Here is a 22,271-nt window from a genome sequence, read left to right as displayed (position 1 = left end):
TGTGACGTTAGATGGAGCGGAATTTCCTTATATGGGTCCTAAGGGCACTTCTGCCGGAAGAGCGTGCGCTCCCGTATAGCAGAGCACAACAGCTAAGCAAATATATACAGTTTCAGTACATACCACATAGAGACGTCGTTGCTTGCTGCTGCTCTTGTTAAATTTCAGCCTCTGGATCTGATTCTGGATCATAAATATACGTTGAATCTGACTGTTAGCCATGGTTTGTTTTGGATGTGTTTTTTCCTCACGGTAATGTCACCGCTTCCAAACGCTCTCAACGCAAAAGCTTACTCGCGCTCGTGATTCTTTAGCTCTGCCCACACGTCACGCCTCCAGCCGGTCGTGTTTTTCCGGGAAAAATCGGTACAGACTATCTTTCTCTTATGAATGTAATAAAACTAAAGACTTTTTGGAGTTATGAAGGATGCAGTACTACTCTATAGGTACTGAAGATTAACAGGATATTGAGTGAAAACGAGCATTTCACCCCCCCTTTGAAAGATCACAATCTCGATTCAGACACCCTCTCAATCTCATTTCTAAATGACAATGATTATGAAACTGTTTTAAACCTTTGACAAAGTTTTAACGGATCATTTAAATCTGTGTTCGCACTGCCTCTGACACAGAGAGAGCTCTTACCATGTTTGGTTAAGAAACATCTTCACAAACTGTCTTTTCAACTACACAGTATTATTTCTGTCTTACAGTCATTCATATTATAATAGAAATACTGGGATAAAGTTTATCGTTCAGATATAAATATTGATGTCTATATTGTAGCGATCAAAATAGAGCAAATCCCCTTTTAAAAGTACTTCGCTTCAAATAACTTTTGTGTCGATCGCATTATTTAGCCACTAGGTGGCGACAAGTGTCTTAATGTATTTGTCAATGAATGAATGTTCAAGATAATCGTTCAAAAACGCTGATTCATCCAGTAATGAAACAAGTGAAGTAGATTTGAATGAGTGAGTCATTGAATCAGTGATTCAAACAACTTTTTCATCATTCTAATATATTTAACATTTATTATTATTATTATTATTATGTTGAAAAGAGATGAGTAGATTTTTTTCAGGTTTCTTTGATAGAAAGTTCAGAAGAACAAACTTTATGTGAAATAGAAAATTGTTATAAATATCTTTGTCACACTTGATCAGTTTAAAGAATCCGTGCAAATAAAAGCATTAACTTATATATTTATGATAATGAAAATAGTAGTAATAATAATAATAAAATGTTTCTTGAGCAGCAAATCAGCATATCAGAATGATTTCTGAAAGATCATGTGACACTGAAGACTGGAGTAATGATGCTAAAAATACAACTTTGACCACAGAAATAAATGAATGACATTTTAAAATATTTTAAAATATTTTCCAATTGAAAGCAGTTTTTAAACTGTAAAAATGTAGAAATGTCTGTTAGACAAGCTGAGATGCGAGCAGCTACCGTCGGCTCATCAGGATGGAATATGATGTAAAGTTGATTGTCTTCAGCATAGCAGTGGTGCCCTTTGTCAGTAGTGTTGACAGGAGGATCTGGTGGTTAAGTGTGTCAAAGGCAGCGTCATGTGTCATAAAAACGTGCTGATGACTTCCTTGTTCTATGAAGTCCCTCCTTCAGAAATACGTAACGAGTTCTTATTGGGCCAGCGGTTCCTGTGTTGTGATTCGACAGCAGCTTAGAGCAGGCGGCCCTCCTTTAAACGCGATTGGACTAGTATTAAAGTAGTTTTGAGAAGCAAGTGGGCAGGAGCATGTGCTAGAGATGTACTTATAATCACAGGAGCGTTTTTACTGACGAGATCGTTTTTTTGCACAGCCCTAACATCTAGTTAACAAAGCTAAACAGTGTTGCCCTTTGTGTAATAAGTTACAGAAACTGTTAAACGCACCAACTTAAATAATAAAATACACTTACCGGTTATGGTCCATAAACAACACCTTCTCCAGACAAAGAGGGAACTGATCCATCTTTCAAGAAAAATTTTTGTGCGAATCCGGCATTAAACTGATTGAGATTGAGGAAGTTGTCCTCAGCAACATGTGCTGCACATAGTTTTACATGTGGATTATAATTTTCGGGAACCGAGTTAAACATAAATTGTAACCATCAATCTCCAAGTACAGCATCCGTGGGAAGCCCAAACAAAGGTGATTGAACTCCGAGATGAAAATAACAGCGTTATAGAGAGCGTTACAGCGTTACAGTAAATCTACTGTAGGCTACAACAGTAGCTTAATATATTGTCAATTTACTCATGTTAAACCCAACATTTATTTTAATGGGCTGCCATGAAGATCTTTGAGTGTCTGTGTTTATGATATGACAGTTTTCTCAAATGAAACTGTAAATTCTCATGAAGTGACGCTTCATGCGTTCGTGAACTCATATAGTGACACACAACAGAGACTACAAAACGGCGAGCTCCTGCGCATCTGCGCCCGTCACCCACAGAGATGTAGAATTTGCAGAAATAATATTTAAATAGTATTTTGCAGTTTAATATTCACAGACACTAGTATATATTTGGCTACTGTCTGGAGCCCTGCCCTGTGCTGCTTCTTGAAGTTGGTCAGCTGTTCCAAGTTTGTATGCACATCCAACTGCTTCATCTACAGTAATGCTGAGCTGTATATGAGGTTCAACTTAATACACTCATGTTGTTGCACCTTGGAGAATGTGAGTTCATGAGAGATGTCTTTGTCTCCCTGTAACCGTCTTGCCAATTTCTCACTGCGGTATTCAGGATTAGGAAAACCTTGATTTTCCAATGTCTTCATGTACAAGTTGCACATGGACCTTAGCTGGACAACATCTTTGCATTCAATCACATTCCTAAGAATGTAATCCTTTACCACACAATATGACTTGTTATGTGCTGCTATCTTCTGGGCCTGCAGGCTCTCAGTGTTGTCTGCTGCCTTTTCTACTCTCTCCCTTCCACGCTCATGGGTTTGGTACTCTGTGTTGAAGTTGTTTCTGTATGATGGATGATACTTAGCTTCCATTACAAAAAGGTCCTTGCCCTGCACCTTGCGATAAAGAGCCTCTTTCTTTAATTCCTGTGCCCTAGGTTCAATAACTTTCCAGGCTGGTTCCTGTGTTTTCAACTCTGAAACTTTGTAAGCTCTTCAGTCTTGCCCTTGAACTTGGATTTTGCTTTGTCAAAGAAAATGCACTGATTGGGAAACAAGAAGGAACACCTTCTTGGAGCTCCTTCAGATTGAACTGACCGTGATTTGACATGGCGCAGAGAGTCCCTTTTCAATAATAATGATTCACCAGATGTAGAAGCCTTTGACACTTGTAAACGATTTATTTTCCCTGTAAAGCTTTTATAGCAATATTGGTGATAGCCAATTGTATCCATAGACAAGTCCTCTAATTTCAAAATATCCCTCATGTGGTATGGTGAACTGACGTCTTCACAGAGTCTCATATCTCATATCCCCCACCCAACTAAGCTACCAACACTGCTAGTCAAGAATACAGATTCGATTTCCGAAAGCCTGTGATTATAGTAAAAACTGTTGAAAAATCACTTTAAGTTATTACTACAAAGGTATATCTTAATTATAGTTTCAAATACTTACTGAAATTTTTCCTAAAGAGAGAGCAGTGGGAGATGGTGATCTGCAGGTATGAACCGATGACCACCAACTGCAAAGCCCCAAAAATCTAAAACTTGCAGTTTATGCTCAGTGAACTTTTTGGACCATTTTGGATTTTTTTCTGTAGTTTTTTATTTATTTATTTTATTTTATTTATTTAAGCTAATTTGCTTTGTTTTGTTAAAGTAAAACTATTTTAAATATCTTCAGGTTCAGGATAGGTGAAGTAAAAAGTTCAAATAAACCCCATTTCAGGCCGTTAAGTATAATAAAAATGCTGTCAAATGAACTTTTTTGTTCTTTTTGACCACAGATGGTCAAGATGTTATAAAAATTGACAAATAACAATTTCTGGGGTCAGAATTGTATTGAAAAATGTGTCCATTTGTCTCTGTGAGTTGTTTACATCAAAAGTTATGCCACTTTAAATCATATTTAGATTTTTCGGGTTTGGTGCAAAGGGTTAAAAATCAAGCATTTTGGAGATTATTTCAGCTTGGTACCCAATTTAATCTTAAAATAGACACTTGAATGATAAAGAAATAATATGTTGTGAAAAAAAATCACCTTATGCGCTTGAGAAAACGAAAAAATTGTTGATCCTCTACACATCTTTGGCCATTTTTTGCTATTTTTGTCCAGAAATAAGGTCACTATGTTGTCAAATGTCAAAAATAACAATTCCATTAAATTCCTGGGGTCAGAATTGTATGGGAAAATGTGTTCATTTGTCTCCGTATGTTGTTTACTTCTAATGTTATGCCACTTTCCATATCACTTTTAGATTTTTCGGGTTCCAGTCGGGTGCAGCAAAGGGTTAAAAAAGAACCCTTTGGGACATTATTTCAGCTTGGCACCTGGCAGATTATGAAAATAGACACTTTAGGATTTTAAAAAATCAGGTGGCATAAAAAAAGCCGGGGGTGCGCGTGGACCCCTATTTCCATCTAGACTATATAGATCATTGCTGCTAACGCGTTTTCATTTCTTCGCTGCCCTAAACGGGTTGCTTGTGGCAACACAGCACAACTTCCTGTGTTTGCAATGCATTCTGAGCAGCGAAGAAGAACCATGCAGCGGTTAGGCAAAGCTAGCAGTCATAACTAGGTTTTGTGTAAGAAAATGGTATCAGATCGGTATATGGGTCCATGTACTTGCCGATGCCAGAATTTGTTGTGGTATCGGGGATATTTCCGATACTAGTATCGGAATCGGAACAACTCTAAACCGAACTGTAGTAAACACGATACAATGGCAATAGCAAGTAGATATATTGGTTTAATTAAGCCATTTGTGTTTAAACAAGAAATAAGCTGGTATGCTCAAAGTAAGCAAGGAGACTAATGGCTAACCTTGTGAGGTAACATTATCTGTTTGCCCTGGTCAGTACATGGATAATGACTGATAAAACTCTTTTTACTAGCAGACAAATAGTGGATACTGTAAAATGTGTTAAATTTACTTACTTGACAATGTTATGTCCTCAAAATGCTTTGAAGACTCATATGCAGCCAAGTCTGATTCAAAATTGCGTGCCCACGTTCAAACGCGTGTGAGTTGTGGTTGTCAATGTGGTAGAGGTGCGTCTACTTTTACACAGCTGTCCCGGATTGTTATTCAAGTTAGAGGTTCAAAATACAAATAAATAAGCTCTAACTGCTATGAAGTCGTGGAAATATGGGGGCATATTAACAGTTAACGAAACATCTACAAATAAAAATATAACCGTCACCGGATTAACGTGGCTGCCTTCTCACTAGACCTTCTGCTTTGTTGGGTAAAAACAACAACAACAAAAACATGGTTCATTTTAATTTTGTTGGGGTAATTTTAGTGTGGGTTGTGCTACTTGGGCATGTATTTTTTGTGTTATGAGCGTTTGCAGCATATGTGCCATTAAATTGATGAAGATGTTTTCTTAATTTGCTGGTTCTTTTTCTATTTGCATTTGCTTTCTGAAGTTGCGGCACGTTGAGCTTTCTTGGCCACTGTACTATATAACTGTACATGTGACATAAAAATCTTGAATCTTGTATCTAAGGGTGTTTGCGAGTATGCCTTTTGTGGTCGCTATCAACCCAAGATGCACATTTCTACCAAGTCCACAATGAGGTAAACTATGCATCAGACTTGAACCAGGCTGTCAAATTGGCATTATGTCATGAAAATGTGGATGCAGTGTTGAGAAGTGCTTGTGTGAGGAGATTTAGGAGTTGCATGCAATTCTAGTTTAATGGAGTACAGAAAAATTTTATCTGTCAATGTGTCTGGAGAGAAATAGAGCAGACACAAGAAGATAAAACTTTGTAATTTCAAACTTTCTAAAACTTTTCTCTGCATTTGCATGACAACTTTGGACTCGAGGATAGTTCACCCAAAAATGAAAAATCTGTCATTAATTACTCACCTTCATGTTGTTCCGAACCCAAAAGACATTAGTTCATCTTCAGAACACAAATTAAGATATTTTGATGAACTGTAAATAACTTAAATGTTACCAGGCCCAGAGAGATAGTAAGGACATAATTAAAATAGTCCATGTGACATCAGTAGTTCAACCTTAATTTTACAAAACTACAAATTTACTTTTTGTGTTAAAAAAAGAAAACAAAATAATAACTTTATTCAACAAATCCTCTCCTTGTCACCATCTTCCACTATTCATGCAAGTATTTTGTGTGAATTATCCCTTTAAAAGCGTTTAGCTGTTGGCATAAAGATGAGGAAATGTTTAATTTTACCATCTTTATTTTTGGTTATGTTAATGTGTAAAAATGTAAATACACATTTATCTATTATTTTAATATGAAAGCATTTGTTTGTTTATATTTTCTAATTAGGCACCAAATAGCTAGAGTACACTTAAAAATTAGATTGGGAACAGGATATACAAACAAACCTTACTTCATCTTGTACTTTACTATATAAATAACAATTGATATGACTGCAGGGTCCAGGCCTTGGAGCACTACAAAGCGGTCATGAACATGGGATATAGTTCAACCAAGAGCAACATTTCCAGAGGACTGAACAGGACTTCCATCCGAAAACGGACCTAGCACATCCAGCAGACCGTCAGCAGCTGGACTGATGTGGCCATATAAAACATCCGCAAAACCTCTTAAAAAGAGGCACCTGTTTTCATACTACTAAACATGTATGTCATCTTGCTTTTCTCAGTATATGCCAGAAGAAGCCTTGTCTAGTATTTTGAATGGACTGTTTTCTTATCTGTCTGTATCTTTTAAGTGTTTAAAGTAAAGGGCAATTGAATATACTGTATCACTATTTAGGAACATTTTGCATTTACAACTACTAATTATCAGATGTATGTGTATGATTTTAGTTAATGACCATTCATGGCTCAGTATGCTTGACGTAATAAAGCATTTAGCAACTCTGCTGTGAAAAAACACACAGATGTGAATACCAAATTTATGCATATTTGAAAAACATGTATGGAGTGGTCAAGGAAGAAAAAAAACTCAATGTTATTCATCAAGGACAAATAATTATCAAATGTTTTGGGACATATTTTTTGTGGTGAAAAAAAAAAAAATATCCATCTGACTTTAAACTGACATAGATACTAACTGTGGGAGATGTTACCAATGTTATTATGTTTGCTAACTGTCAAACCTATTTAGTTGAAGTTTATTAACAGTATTTTACTGCTTTGGTACTTTACTGAGATTACTTTAAAACTTTTAGTATTTGTGTAAAGGGAGAATAAAATGCAAATTATGCTACATTTTTATAAATTCACCAAGCAAATATTAAGACACTATACTCATCGATTGTAATTTTAATATAGTGATCCATATGTATACATTTCCAAAAGAGAATACAAAAATTCAAATGAGAGAATTTGTCTAAAACTATTACATGCATTTGAGTTTGTTTCAAAGTTTGTATTGCATTATGCATGTGATTTGTTTAGAAAAGGACAAAAACAGCAGAATTGTTTGCTGTTCATACTTAAAAAAACGTGAATATTTGAATGATTTATTACTTTTCACCATACTATTTGAATTATTTTTTAAGAGTTTTTTTTTTTCTTTTTTTTTTTTTGACTACAAAATTAAATTTAAATAACTGATAAAAATGTGCTGTTTTAAAAAAAAAATACAGTCTGCTTCAGCAAATGACCCATCAGTTTAAAATCACTGCTTTACATAACTATTTTAAGGATGGTAAATGTTTGAAACTTCAAAGGGTGCAGTTGTAAAATCACATACAATATTTCAGCTCATTCAACAATTTTATCAAAAAATATTTTAATAGGTTTTGCCATCCTACTGTGTTTGAGGGAAGCTCAGGCTGCCTTCTAGAATGAAACACTCTTTCTAGGGTTGTATACAATTGTATACATGGGCTCAATCAATTACAAGTGAAAACATCAATGCTAAGGTGCTGCCATATTAATCATTGTACTGCAGATTTTTAATTGGACAATATCTAAGTCATTTTAATAGGAATCGAGGGGATCAGATTAACATATAGGCTTCATTTGTTCATGCAGATTCAACATGTTGACTTACAGAAAGCTTTTTGTTTTCCATGGCATTAAATCCTTAAATTAACATACTTTTACCTTTATAAACACATTAAGTCTTGTTTGAGCAAAATTAAGTGATTTTATGCTTAAAACAAGAACAAACTTGTTTTTCAATCAATCAATCAATCACCTTTATTTATATAGTGCTTTAAACAAAATACATTGTGCCAAAGCACTGAACAACATTCATTTGGAAAACAGTGTCTCAATAATGCAAAATGATAGTTAAAGGCAGTTCATCATTGAATTCAGTTATGTAATCTCTGTTCAGTTGAAATAGTGTCTGTTTTAATTTGCAATCAAGTCAATGATATCGCTGTAGATGAAGTGACCCCAACTAAGCAAGCCAGAGGCGACAGTGGCAAGGAACCGAAACTCCATCGGTGACAGAATGGAGAAAAAAACCTTGGGAGAAACCAGGCTCAGTTGGGGGGCCAGTTCTCCTCTGACCAGACGAAACCAGTAGTTCAATTCCAGGCTGCAGCAAAGTCAGATTGTGCAGAAGAATCATCTGTTTCCTGTGGTCTTGTCCTGGTGCTCCTCTGAGACAAGGTCTTTACAGGGGATCTGTATCTGGGGCTCTAGTTGTCCTGGTCTCCGCTGTCTTTCAGGGCAGTAGAGGTCCTTTCTAGGTGCTGATCCACCATCTGGTCTGGATACGTACTGGATCCGGGTGACTGCAGTGACCCTCTGATCTGGACACAGACTGGATCTGGTGGCCACGGTGACCTCGGAACAAGAGAGAAACAGACAAATATTAGCGTAGATGCCATTCTTCTAATGATGTAGAAAGTACGGTGTTATGTGAAGTGTTCCGGTTCCAGTTTACCTAATTAATGCAGCCTAAAAATCCTTTAACGGATTTGGATATTAAAAGCATATTAGTATGTTATGTGTATGCCAGGTTAAAGAGATGGGTCTTTAATCTAGATTTAAACTGCAAGAGTGTGTCTGCCTCCCGAACAATGTTAGGTAGGTTATTCCAGAGTTTAGGCGCCAAATAGGAAAAGGATCTGCCGCCCGCAGATGATTTTGATATTCTAGGTATTATCAAATTGCCTGAGTTTTGAGAACGTAGCGGACGTAGAGGAGTATAATGTAAAAGGAGCTCATTCAAATACTGAGGTGCTAAACCATTCAGGGCTTTATAAGTAATAAGCAATATTTTAAAATCTATACGATGTTTGATAGGGAGCCAGTGCAGTGTGGACAGGACCGGGCTAATATGGTCATACTTCCTGGTTCTAGTAAGAACTCTTGCTGCTGCATTTTGGACTAGCTGTAGTTTGTTTACCAAGCGTGCAGAACAACCACCCAATAAAGCATTACAATAGTCTAACCTTGAAGTCATAAATGCATGGATTAACATTTCTGCATTTGACATTGAGAGCATAGGCCGTAATTTAGATATATTTTTGAGATGGAAAAATGCAGTTTTACAAATGCTAGAAACGTGGCTTTCTAAGGAAAGATTGCGATCAAGTAGCACACCTAGGTTCCTAACTGATGACGAAGAATTGACAGAGCAACCATCAGTCTTAGACAGTGTTCTAGGTTATTACAAGTAGAGTTTTTAGGCCCTATGATTAACACCTCTGTTTTTTCTGAATTTAGCAGTAAGAAATTACTCGTCATCCAATTTTTTATATCGACTATGCATTCCATTAGTTTTTCAAATTGGTGTGTTTCACCGGGCTGCGAGGAAATATAGAGCTGCGTATCATCAGCATAACAGTGAAAGCTAACACCATGTTTCCTGATGATATCTCCCAAGGGTAACATATAAAGCGTGAAGAGTAGCGGCCCTAGAACTGAGCCTTGAGGTACTCCATACTGCACTTGTGATCGATATGATACATCTTCATTCACTGCTACGAACTGATGGCGGCCATATAAGTACGATTTAAACCATGCTAATGCACTTCCACTGATGCCAACAAAGTGTTCAAGTCTATGCAAAAGAATGTTGTGGTCAATTGTGTCAAACGCAGCACTAAGATCCAATAAAACTAATAGAGAGATACAACCACGATCAGATGATAAGAGCAGATCATTTGTAACTCTAAGGAGAGCAGTTTCAGTACTATGATACGGTCTAAATCCTGACTGGACTTGTTTTTCATTTTTAAATTGTTTTTAAATTAAATTAATACTATTAGCATATTTATTATTGTTTTATTTAAACTTAATTTTGATCATTTTGTCATAAAACAAGAAAATATATCTTGATTTAATAATGTTTTGACATTTGTGACCCTGGACCACAAAACCAGTCATGAGTATTCTGGGTATATTAGTAGCAATACCCACAATCTTTTATGCAAAAAATCATTGGGATATTAAGAAAACATCATTTTATTAACATATTTTGTAAAATTTCTACCTTAAATATATTAAAACTTAATTTTTGATTAGTAATATGCATTGCTAAGAACTTCATTTGGCAACTTTTAAGGCTATTTTTATTTAGATTGTTTTCCTAGCAAGGCACATCAATGAAAAGCTTATTAAACTTTTAGTATAGTATATAAATGTCAAATTATATATTTATTTTAGATTTCGTAAGCAAGACGAAATCTCTATTTTAAATAAATGCTGCTGTTTTTAACCTTTTATTTATCAATGAACCCATAAAAATAAGGTATTATTGTTTAAAAAATAAATAAATATCAATTTAAGTAAGAATAATAAAAATAAGCACCACAACTGTTTCCAACATAATAAATCAGTATATTTGAATGATTTCTGAAGTATCATGCACTGAAGACTGAAGTGATGCTGAACTTTAAGCGGTGCATCACAGAAATAAATTATATTTTAAAGTATATTAAAATAGAAAAACATTATTTTAAATTGTAATATTTCACACATACACACAAACAAAAAAGTCTGTATTTTTGACCAAATAAATGCAGGTTTGATGACCATAAGACACTTTCGTAATGCTGCATAATTATCAAAAATGGTAACATCATAAAGTCTTTTCAAGTCACCATTTCATCAGAAACACTTCACATAAAAGGCTTGTAGGTGGCACTGGGCGTTATTTAAGGAGATTACAAAACTAATCTCCTTTATAAGGACTTTCTACAGCTTGTTCTGATGGAAATCAAAGCTGTAAATAAATGCTTTCAGTTGGAAACTGTAGACACCCTCGGTGTGTTTAGCAACTTGAAAGATTGGGCATGACAACTGCTAGATGCGTTCTCAAACCAAGTGTCTTACGCATGAGTAATGACAAGCAGCTCCAGGAACTTGACCTCACAAAGTCTGACATATTTTCTTCTCCCCTCTGGATTCAGACCTGCGTACCACATTTATGGACCAACTAAAGGAAAGCAGGTTAGCCACCAACATGAAGGAGATAATTACATTGGGCTGTATGGATTTTCTGAGAGAACTTGTAAAGCAGTACCAATTGCACTTACCTGCTTCAATGGATATATTGCGCAAACTGGACCCTCTGTCCCCAAAATCTGTTATGTCCACTTTAAATAGGCCTGGAGTAAAGGACTTGACAGCTGATCTCTTCTCATGCCAGACTGATACATTAGAATAGCAATGGAGGAATGTGGCATCAGCAGGGTTCTCTGATGATCAGAACATTGAAAAGTTTTGGCTGGAAGTCGAAGTGTTTTAAGATGCAGGAGGATGTGTTTCCAGGAATTAGCGCAAGATGTCATAAGACTTCTTGTTCTGCCTCTTTCCAATGCCCATTTCGAGCATTGATAGATGATACTAGAACTTGCATGGGACTACCGCTACTCTCCAGCATCATGGATGTGCGTACTGGCCTGGCCAGAAATGGCTGGACCTCTGCAACTTTTAAACATCCCCGGCAGTTGCTGGAGAGATTTGACTTAGCGATGTATTGATCAATCTGGTTCTGACAGTAAAAAGTTTGTTCTATAACATTTCAAAAGCTGTTCTCATCAGTTCAGTGAAGATTTTCTGCCTTTAAAAGGTTTGCGCTTTAATACGCTATTATACTGCTATAAAATTATGTTGTCATGTTTGATAATTAAACAAAACTGAATAGTTTTGCACTAACCAATTTATTTGGGGTTTTCTGTATATTATGTTATATTAGTCATCACAGTATGCATTATAGGATGGTATTTTCTTTTTTTCTTTTCTTTTTTTATGGGCTGGTTTTGAGCTGTAGTTGGGCTGGAAATCTTCAGTCCAATCCGTTTAACACTTGTCATCGCATGTAACACAACTAATTTCACGTGGCGGTGTGCACAGTCAGCAATTTTGGTAAGTTTCCACGCAGCTCCGCTTTCGAAGATTTATGAGTTCAGGGCAATTCTAGCCGAACATACACGCCTGTGCTGGCATTTGTGTGAAACGGAAGCAGTTTAATCTGAAGTTCAAACTCCATCAGGCACTTTTTGTTGTTTTGACAGAAAACAATGCATAATTTTTATTTATTAATTTTTTTTGCATAGTTAGTCCAACACTGTAAAAAAAACTGTAAAAAAAAAAACAGGGATTTTCCAACGGTAAAGCACTGTTATTCAAAAATACAGTTGAATACTGTGAATGCAAACCGTTTTTGGAAAAAAGCCTTTTAATCGCAAACTGCTGTTTAATTAACGGTACAGAACAGTATTTTTTAAGTCTAGTCACGGGTCCGAAGCTGTTTCGAATGCTCACAACTCCTCAGAAGAGAAACCTGCAGGTCTAATCTGAGCAACATCATCAAATCTAGCCTCATCTTTTCACCTGGTGTACGTAAATATTGCAGAACGAAGGATAAAGAGTTTTAGAACACAACAATTTTGAGGTTTGTCCCGAGTCGACTATGAACTGAACGGCTGAAGCTGAACTGGTCGAGATAAACGGCATTCCGTTTTCCCTCCTTGCTTGAGGTAAATGCAATTTTATCATTTTCAATGTTACTCTGTACTAACCTTTATTATATTATTTGCTAATAACAAATCGATTTTTCTGAGTATTATGTACTGAATTAGCAACATGTTAGCTACGTTGCATTCGACGTAAGTTATTTTAGCTCAAAGAGGGCTTGTGTTAAACTAGCATGGTTATTTTGCCGTTGATATTTGCTGACTGCATTATAAAATGTTAATCTGCAATATTTGCAATAAAACCTGCAGCAATTCCTTTACGCATGTCAGGCACATGCGGATGCATAGTTTTTTGCCTAATGCAACGTTTAAGTGCGGTTTCCCTCAGTGCACAAGAGTTTTTTATTTAATTTTCAGCCTTTAAGTGTCGCACATATGGTCATAAATTTGGAAAGAATAAGACTAAACTGCATAAAACTGATGATTTAACGTGTCACATTGACTTTTGTAGCTCGAAGTGTGAGGATATCCGGGGTCTAATCTTACACCTGAAAAATTACCACATTACTGAAGGTAAGACTGTTACATGCCCATTTATGCAACCAAAAATTTACTGTCAAGTCTACATTTACATCACATGTCTCAAGAAAGCATAAACATTGTTCTAATGAAAGTCTACTTGACTCAGTTGCAAATCCTGCCAGTACTAGTGATGGTAATAATACAAGTTGTGATATGCAAACTGACGATTTCTGTCCTGAAGAAATGGATGTGTTCCCAGAAAAGGAAGATGAAGGAGAATTTATAAGACATTTGGCCTTGTTTTATCTGAAACTTCAATCTAAATTGCTCCTTCCATCTTCTACTATTCAAACCATCATCGAACACTATCAGGAAATACATGACATAAATCAGTCACATCTAATTTCCAAACTTGTGGATAAATTGACATTGCTTGGACTAACTAAAGATGACATAAACACTGTGATTGATACCATGAAAAGTGAGGATCTCCACAGGGCTTGTAATACTCATGCACTTAAATCTGACCATAAGAGAAAAACATTTTTCAAAAATAACTTTAGTTATGTAGAGCCCGAATCCATTTGTCTTGGTAAAAATGAGTCGGGCAACGAATGTTTTGTGCAATATATTCCTGTGAAAAACACGATTGTGTCCCTTTTGTCCTCAGAGTTAGTGAAAGACCAGCTACAGCAAATACAAACTAGAGTCCAGACTGATAATATTTTTCAGGATTTGTGGGATGGCACAAACATTAAAAAGAACTTGCTACTCAAGCACACAACATCTTCAATTGGCATAATCCATTATCAGGATGCCTTTGAAGTAGTAAACCCCCTAGGGTCAGGGAGGAAAAAGCACAAGATTTTAGCCATGTATCTGACACTTGCAAACATTTTACCACACAACAGATTGAGTCTTGATCAGATGCAACTTGTACTGTTATGTCGAGATCAAGACTATAAGCATTTTGGACAGAATCTAGTGTTTGGCTCTCTGGTGAAAGATTTAAAGGATTTTGAGACAAATTGAGTAATACTGCCAGATGGCCAGCTCTGCAAAGGAACCCTTTATGCAATTTCAGGTGACAATTTGGGTTCACACAATATTGGGGGCTTCACTGAAAATTTTAGCAGAAGCTCATATTTTTGCAGGTATTGTGAGATTAATCGGGAAGTATTTCTGGCAGACCCTCTGGCCAAGGGCCCTGACCGCACACCACAGTCATTTCAGAAACATGTTGAGGATCTGAGTTTTAACGTGGAATCACGTGACTGTGTTGTCGTGTTAAATTTGACTCCATCTTCAATGAGCTCACATATTTTCATGTATGTCAGCCCGGATTACCTCCTTGCCTTGGTCATGACCTTTTTGAGGGCATTGTCTCAACTGATTTGGTATTATACCTCAACCACCTTGTGTCAAAAGAGAAAAACTTTACTTATGTTCAGTTGAATCGGCGCATAAATCAATTTAAATATCTAGGCAATGATGCTAACAACAAACCTTCTGAGGTGAACCCAGGGGCTGGAAAACTCTCCGGACATGCAGTTCAAAATTGGTGTTTCCTGCGAATGTTGCCAGTGTTAATTGGTGATAAAATAAAATGTCCTGAAGATAGTGTAGCATGGCAACTTATCTTACAGCTGAGAGAAATTGTAGAGCTTGTTTGTGCACCAACAATTTCCACAGGTCAGGTAGCCTATTTACGAGTTCTGATAGATGAATATTTGCAAACCAGAACACAGAGTTTTGGGGAACATCCACTTAAGCCTAAGCATCACTACCTAAATCATTATCCAGAACTTATCATTCAGTTTGGGCCACTCATCCGTTTATGCACATTAAGGTTTGAAAGTAAGCATACTTACTTCAAACAATGTGCAAGGAAGCTTCATAACTTCAAAAACCTCTGCAAAACTCTTGCTGAAAGACATCAACTTTTACAATCTTTTCTAAGTACTGGGTCACTGTTCCCACCCTCTGTAGTAGTAGAGAAGGGAACTGAGTTCATTGCTGGAGACTACAATGCCAAGATAATACAGTCAGTTGGTCATCTGAACTTTGATCCTCTTCATACACTTATTAGTCATAGTGTGACTGTAAAAGGGACAACTTATAAGAGCAACATGTTTGTGGTGATAGGCCATAATGATGACGGACTTATAGTAGGACAAATCAAAAAGGCTATCATTCATAACAATTCAGCTGTGTATTTTATCACTGAGGTATACCAGGCTGTTCGTCAACCTTACAGTAACAGTTATTGCACTACACCAATGCAGGAGGCCTATTACTGTGTCAGTCAATCAGAGCTTCTTGATTATTACCTACTGCCTAAATATTCAGTTTGTGGCATGTCTTTGGTAACTCTTCACCACTCTGTCCCCACATTTTAGATTCCTTTCCTACATGTCAATCCATAACGAGATAAAGGCTATCATCCTCAGGGCTTTGCCCAGTCTGACTGAGGAGATTCGAGAACATGTCATCACTTCACTTGAACGCTCAGGTGTGGAATCTATAGAAGACCTCGTATATGTACAACAGGAAGATCTCAAAGATGTCCTGCCTATTATACAGCAAAGGAAACTTTTGGAGGCATTTAAACTTGGTAAGGTTTTGTTTCTATTTGTAATAATTATTATTATTAATTGTTTTTTTTTACATGTATATGCTTTTTATTCTCAAAGGGATGCTAACCATTGATTTTCTATCATTCAATTTTCATTGTTATATTGAAAGAAAAAAAATTAACCTACATCTTGGTAAGAAATTGGATTTGCTTTTAAAAAAAAAATATTTTAATTGTATGTGTTTCAGAAACTACAAAAGTCACACTTGATCTCCAAATATTGCCAGATGAGTCAACAGATACAAGTATGTCTTCACTCTCCAGTCCACAGCCTTGCACATCTTCAAGCTCAAGCTCTTCACAAGCATCAACACCTTGTACTTTAAGCAAGGCAAGCCAATCACCCAACATATCCAGTAAGTGGTATGAAAATTTTGAGATTCCTTGGGATAAAATGCCTGTGGAAGTGCAGTCAGCTATTGCCAACAGCAAGCGCCCTGCTCCTGACAAGCGACGCCAGATGATACGAATCCTAGCTGATGAAATCAGGAAATGTGAGAATAACCCCACACGCAATGAATGTCTCATCATCTTCCGCAACATTGTTAAGCATTTCCCCAACAGTTTTGCAGATATGACACCAAGCGGTGTCATCATTGGTAGTGGATGTACTTCACTGCTTTGTCAATTAAAAACAAGAATTGAGAACATGAACCGTGCAGGGACAAAGAACAGACTCCGAACTTCAAAAGTGCCTGGACAACTGCATCAGAGGCCAAGTGATTCTTATGGATGCACACAATTTAACCCTGAACTCTCACCAGAAGAAACATATGAAACACTGGAGCAGAAGAGGCAACAGTTGGAGACCATTTATAGACAAGAAGGTATTCGCAGTGGTGTGAAGGGGGAAGTGATTAACCTTATGAAAACAACATTCTGTCTTCAGCGTAGACACATAAATCAGGCTCCATCACCGTCCATCGAAGATATGAGAATCCAGTGGCCTTACCTTTTTACACAAAGAGGTATCTTCATTCACTTCGAGTTACTAACTGACATTAACGTGTTACGTGTCTTGGACCTATCCATTAAGGAATGTGGACAGGGAATCAGGAAGTACCTGCAGACCAAATCAAAGAACAAAGATGTGCAGTCTATCGTCACCCAGGATGAAGATGGAGAGTTGACTCTAATACAGCTGCTGATGGCCTACTTCGATGAAGGGATAGAGGGACTAATACTCCGTGCTGATATATGTTTATTTACATTTACATAATACTTGCTATTACTGGGTTTGTTATTCTGTCATTTATAATTTTTATACAATTGTCTGTGTTCTGCAGATATCTGCCACAGCAGCAGATGTTGAGAGCACCCTGACCATCCCCGCCTCTCCACGACTGATACTGCTGTGTAAGTGTCAGATAAGCAAGGTTCTCACATCAGTCTACCTCATCAACATTGTTTTAGCCATCCCAGGTCATGACAACTTCTGATCTGCAGAAAATGTATTTAATTTACAATGAATAAAGTACTGATGACCATATTAGACACTGTTTAGCTGCAATTTGTTGTCTTTATCAGTTGCCGGTGATGAAGCCACAATTGGAGGATGGATGATCACCATCGAAAATAATGTAATCTGTGAAGGCGTCGACCAAAGCTTCATCACAGGGCTAGCTGCAGTTTTCTCTACTTACTACATCTTTAATCTACAGTATCAAGAAGAAACTTCAAGGACCCTGGAGTTTGTACAAAGGTAAATATTGTTTTGGTATTGTGCCTTATTTCCCAGATCTGTTAAGAGCTTGTCATTTAAATGGCTAGTTCACTTTGAAATTAAATGTTGATGTGTTTTACCCCAAGGGCATCCAAGATGTAGGTGTCTTTGTTTCCGCAGTAGTTTCAATTTTGATGTTTTTAGGTCCAACCGTTCTTGTCTGCCAGTCATATAATACATGCCTATGGTCACCTCATAAAAGAAAATACACAGATTCAAATTAAACCGTAAGTAAATGTAACACTAATGGGCTGATGGTATTTCAGTCATCTGTCCATACTAGTGAATTCCTGATTCTTAACACGTTCGGAGCAAAAGACCAGAACGTGAGTAAACAAGGACCTTCGTTGTTTACATAATTCACCATTTTGGCCGCCCTGAAGTCGGCCACATCCTGCTTTACCTGAAAGTTATTTACGACAAGAAATATGTATTTTAAATATGTTTACGGGTTGCATAAAATGGTTAATTCTTGTTATGTGAAGAGTATAAGTTGCTAGCTTATACTTTAGGAAATGTCTCTCCTCACTTTAACTTTCTCAAATAGTCATGTGTATGTAACCCCCACCTTTGCAGGTCGTAAAACTTTACGACCTCCCTGGACAACAGGAGAGGAGAGAAGCCAAATCTTCTCCCCAATGCATTCTATGGAATGAATTCATTACCTTTTTGTTTTTATGTTTTATAAATGTATTACGTATTCCCTTTTGGTACATTTAGATGTTTCCCATATAAATTGGGACTATCTGCAGTGTTATCATGTGTTAAGCAAATCTTTAAATATGTGTAATTCTGCATTTGAATGTAACTTCATGTTTTGATCACATATATATATTATGTTTAGTATTGTTCTAATCGTCATGCTCTGACAGACCCATTTATCTAGAGCAAAGTAATGAAAAATTTATGTAATCTGAATTACAAACTTGCTAGAAATATCCCTGATGGAATCGGACAGGCCCTAGATCATCGGGGGGTTGTCTCCACAGAGACAAAGGAACTTTTCCCTCCGCTTCAGATCGCGGACTTTCATTGGCTGTTTACGCGAAAAGAGGCGGGGCCATCTCAAGCCATAAGAACGACCGAACAAGGTCCGCCCTCTCTCTTCTTCTCCTTCTCCGTTCTCGGACACGCTGCTCTCCTGTGCGACCAACGTTGCTTTAGCATTTAACATTGTCCTTAGGCCACGCTCATAGCGCAAACCCCCTCAGCACAGGGGCTGAGAGAAAAAGCCATTTTAATGGCTCCTTTGGAAGCTTTCGTTTTTGGTGTTTCTTTTCTTTTCTTTACTAAGTTTATTCAACTATTCGCCTCTCCACGCAAGGAAGACGAATTCTGGAACATTGTTTGTTGAACCTTTCAAATACCGTGCGAGGACAGAACAAAAGACCACGTGCTCCAGCGTGCGCCGGTCTCCAGCACGCGCACGCCGGTTTCAAAAGATCCAGCGCGCCCCGATGTCCAGCTCATACACATTGGACACTTTGCAAGTATCACTTTCTCTATGGAGATTTAAATGCTGCTTTAAATTATTGCTGTGATCTGATCGTTGTTGGCTTCCAAAAGTTACTGACTATGACTTCCATACCTGAGCTCCTTATGTGATCTCATTCTATTTTCTCTCTCTCTCTCTCTCTCTCTCTTTTATTTGGATTCAGTTATGTCTTGTAAAGCTTACTGTTTGTATTGTCGTACGCATATTTACTCTGTGTGATTTGTAGTTTGATGTATTACTAGTTTAATTATTAAAAACCCATATACTGACAACTGGCTTGGACTCCACCCCACTCACATTATGAGTCACTGAGATGTCTGATCTATAGCTACAAGCTCTAAATTTAGAAACTAAATTTATCATAATGATAGGATAATGTTTTCATGGCCAGAGAATATTTTTCCTTGAATTATAAGGCGTGATAACCTTATTGAAAATTGATAGGTCAACAGTGGTTTGCTGGACATACCACTGTTTGATTTGAAGAGATCACAATAATTGATATGAAGAATGTAATATTGACATATTAATGAGTAAGTTACAGTGCCCTGTGATTATTTATTGGTATAGGCAATTGAGCTATTTTTCATAATCAATCAAATTTAATGTAACTGTCATCTGAGATATAAATTAATCATATTCCTGATTAATTATTCAAATTCCCTATATATCATTTGAGTTAATTATTCTGTAAAACTCATTGTTGTTACATACACATTTATGAATTAAGACACGAAACGAGCGGTTTGTGTGAGAAAACCAACAGTATTTATATCATTTTTTACCTCTTGAAAAACATAATGTCCATGTTGCAGTGAACAAGCTTCTTGGTGTGTGAGCGCGTACTGGCTTGTTGATGTGCCGGCGCGACTCCTGGCTGTATGTGCCTCTCGCGCGAGCATACGCAATTCTTTTCTTTTTAAACATCCCTAAACATTTCTTGTTTAAAACATCCCGGATAAGCCGAACGCGCTCACACACCAAGAAGCTCATGCCCTCAACATGGATATGTTTTTCAAGAGGTAAAAAACTATATAAATACTGTTGGTTTTCTCACACAAACCGCTCGTTTCATGTGTTAGGTCATCAATGTGTACTTACGATGTGGAACTGTTTAATTTGGACTGTTTAATTTGAACCTGTGTATTTTCTTTTATGAGGTGACCATAGGCATGCATTATATGACTGACAGACAAGAACGGCTGGACCTAAAAACATCCAAATTGAAACTACTGTGGAAACAAAGACACCTACATCTTGGATGCCCTTGGGGTAAGCTAAAACATATCAAAATTTAATTTCAAAGTGAATTAGCCCTTTAATATAAATTGTGCAATGATTTAACAGAAAGCAGAGAACTGTCAATAACATAAACCATGCACCACCATAATTTAATGTTTGTTCTCATACATATTATGTTTGGAAAAAAAAAAAAGTATCCATATTTAATACAAGTCTCTTTTATTTATGTAGTGCTTTATCAATACACATTGTTACACTCATATGGCAGAAATGTCCAAAATACAAATCATGCAGTTAGTTCATGCACATGTTGTGTGCACTTAATGTAAAATAATAAAGATATTAAATTAGTAGTTACATTAAAGTTGAGAAAAAATATGTCAGTTTCATTTGATTCCGAGGTGGCTTTTTACATCCGTCACAGGTGTCAGTCAGGACTCTGAAATGAGATCATTCTTTCATAATGAATATACACAGAGGTTATTATCATGAGTAAACCTCTTCGAATAGTCTTATATAAAATTCATCATGACTTACCAAGCCTAATATATGTTATTTCTACGTTGCTTTTTAGGCGCTTCATTGGTTTGAATCCAGAGAGAGGGACAAAGGCCAGCCAGGTGAAGGTGATCTCCAAAAAGACGGGGAAACTTGTCCATAAAAAGACTGCAACTGTGAATGTCCACGTAGCCAACCTGATAAAAAATCTTTTGGACTTTGAGTGGGGTTTTGTGCAGTAATACAAAGCCAGTACAGCTGATGTTCAACATCCTGTTTCAGAGCTGAAATCGCTGCTGTGCTCTGCAGTTGAGTGTTAATGCAAAGTCAGTACATTGTTCTGCATTTGAGTGTTCAGTTGAAGTCAGTGCAGTATTGTGCGATTGAGTGTTAATGCAAAGTCAGTGCAGTGTTCTGCTGTTGAATTCTTATGTGAAATCTGAAGTGACAGCACTTTTTGCAACAACATTTAAATTCACAGGATTTCATTATGCTGCTCTTCAGTGTGCATGTACATTGCAGAAAAAAGTATTGCTGTTTTACAGTACATGTTCAGAGAATTGTATTTTGTCCATTATTTTAATGTCCACATATTTGTTAAGTGGAAACAATGTTAATGTATTTTATATATTGGCTTTAATAAAAGTCCAAAGTTTTAAGGCCATCTTTTGTGTTTAAGAAATTTTCTTTTTAGAATACAAATTTTAAATCATAAATAAATTTTTTTTTAATATAACCTAATACATAAAAAACTGTATAATACTAACCAATAAATTACAGTATTACACTGTACATAATATATTTTTTTACAGTTCAGTACTGTAATATATTTTACAGTAATAAACTGTCATTCCATATTACAGTACATGCACTGTAAAATTACAGCTCAAAGCCGGAAAATTTAGCTGCCAGCTGTTTACTGTAAATTAACAGGATTTTTTTTTACAGTCAAGGCTTTTTATTTGAAGTATGTTTTATTTTTATTGTATAAAAACATAATTAAAATTAATTTAGATACTAATTATACACTATTTGCTTAAAGTTGTCTTGTGTTTGATACAAAATAAAGTGCCTGAATAAAGTATGCGTGGAGAAGTGTCTGGATAACATACGCGTGGATAAGCATTTGGATAACGTACGTGTGGATAAGCGTACGTGTGAATA

General features: G+C 36.5%; 2 protein-coding genes across 4 annotated transcripts in view; both read left to right on the top strand.

Annotated features, from left to right (window-relative positions):
• The window catches only part of pimreg (PICALM interacting mitotic regulator), a 47,695-nt gene extending 40,657 nt beyond the window's left edge, over positions 1-7,038 (top strand). For both annotated transcript variants that reach the window (XM_026195732.1, XM_026195733.1), the window contains one exon: positions 6,574-7,038. In XM_026195732.1, coding sequence (XP_026051517.1) covers positions 6,574-6,682 — 109 coding nt within the window. In that variant the 3' untranslated portion in view covers positions 6,683-7,038. The remainder of the gene's footprint in view (positions 1-6,573) is intronic.
• Positions 7,039-11,051: 4,013 nt separating this feature from the next.
• LOC113038377 (uncharacterized) lies at positions 11,052-21,771 on the top strand. Of its 2 annotated transcripts, XM_026195730.1 has the most exons (6): positions 11,052-13,565; positions 15,914-16,128; positions 16,338-17,505; positions 17,677-17,851; positions 20,528-20,639; positions 21,184-21,771. In XM_026195730.1, the coding sequence occupies exons 2-3, from the start codon at positions 15,927-15,929 to the stop codon at positions 17,366-17,368; spliced, it is 1,233 nt and encodes a 410-aa protein (XP_026051515.1). In that variant the 5' UTR covers positions 11,052-13,565; positions 15,914-15,926; the 3' UTR covers positions 17,369-17,505; positions 17,677-17,851; positions 20,528-20,639; positions 21,184-21,771. The 2 variants fall into 2 exon arrangements, with proteins under 2 accessions (XP_026051515.1, XP_026051516.1); XM_026195731.1 differs by lacking the exon at positions 11,052-13,565 and having other exon boundaries at positions 14,957-16,128.
• Positions 21,772-22,271: the final 500 nt, after the last annotated feature.

The sequence above is a fragment of the Carassius auratus genome, chromosome 21, assembly GCF_003368295.1.
Source record: "Carassius auratus strain Wakin chromosome 21, ASM336829v1, whole genome shotgun sequence".
Lineage (NCBI taxonomy): Eukaryota > Metazoa > Chordata > Actinopteri > Cypriniformes > Cyprinidae > Carassius > Carassius auratus.
This window is presented reverse-complemented; position numbering and strand designations above follow the sequence as displayed.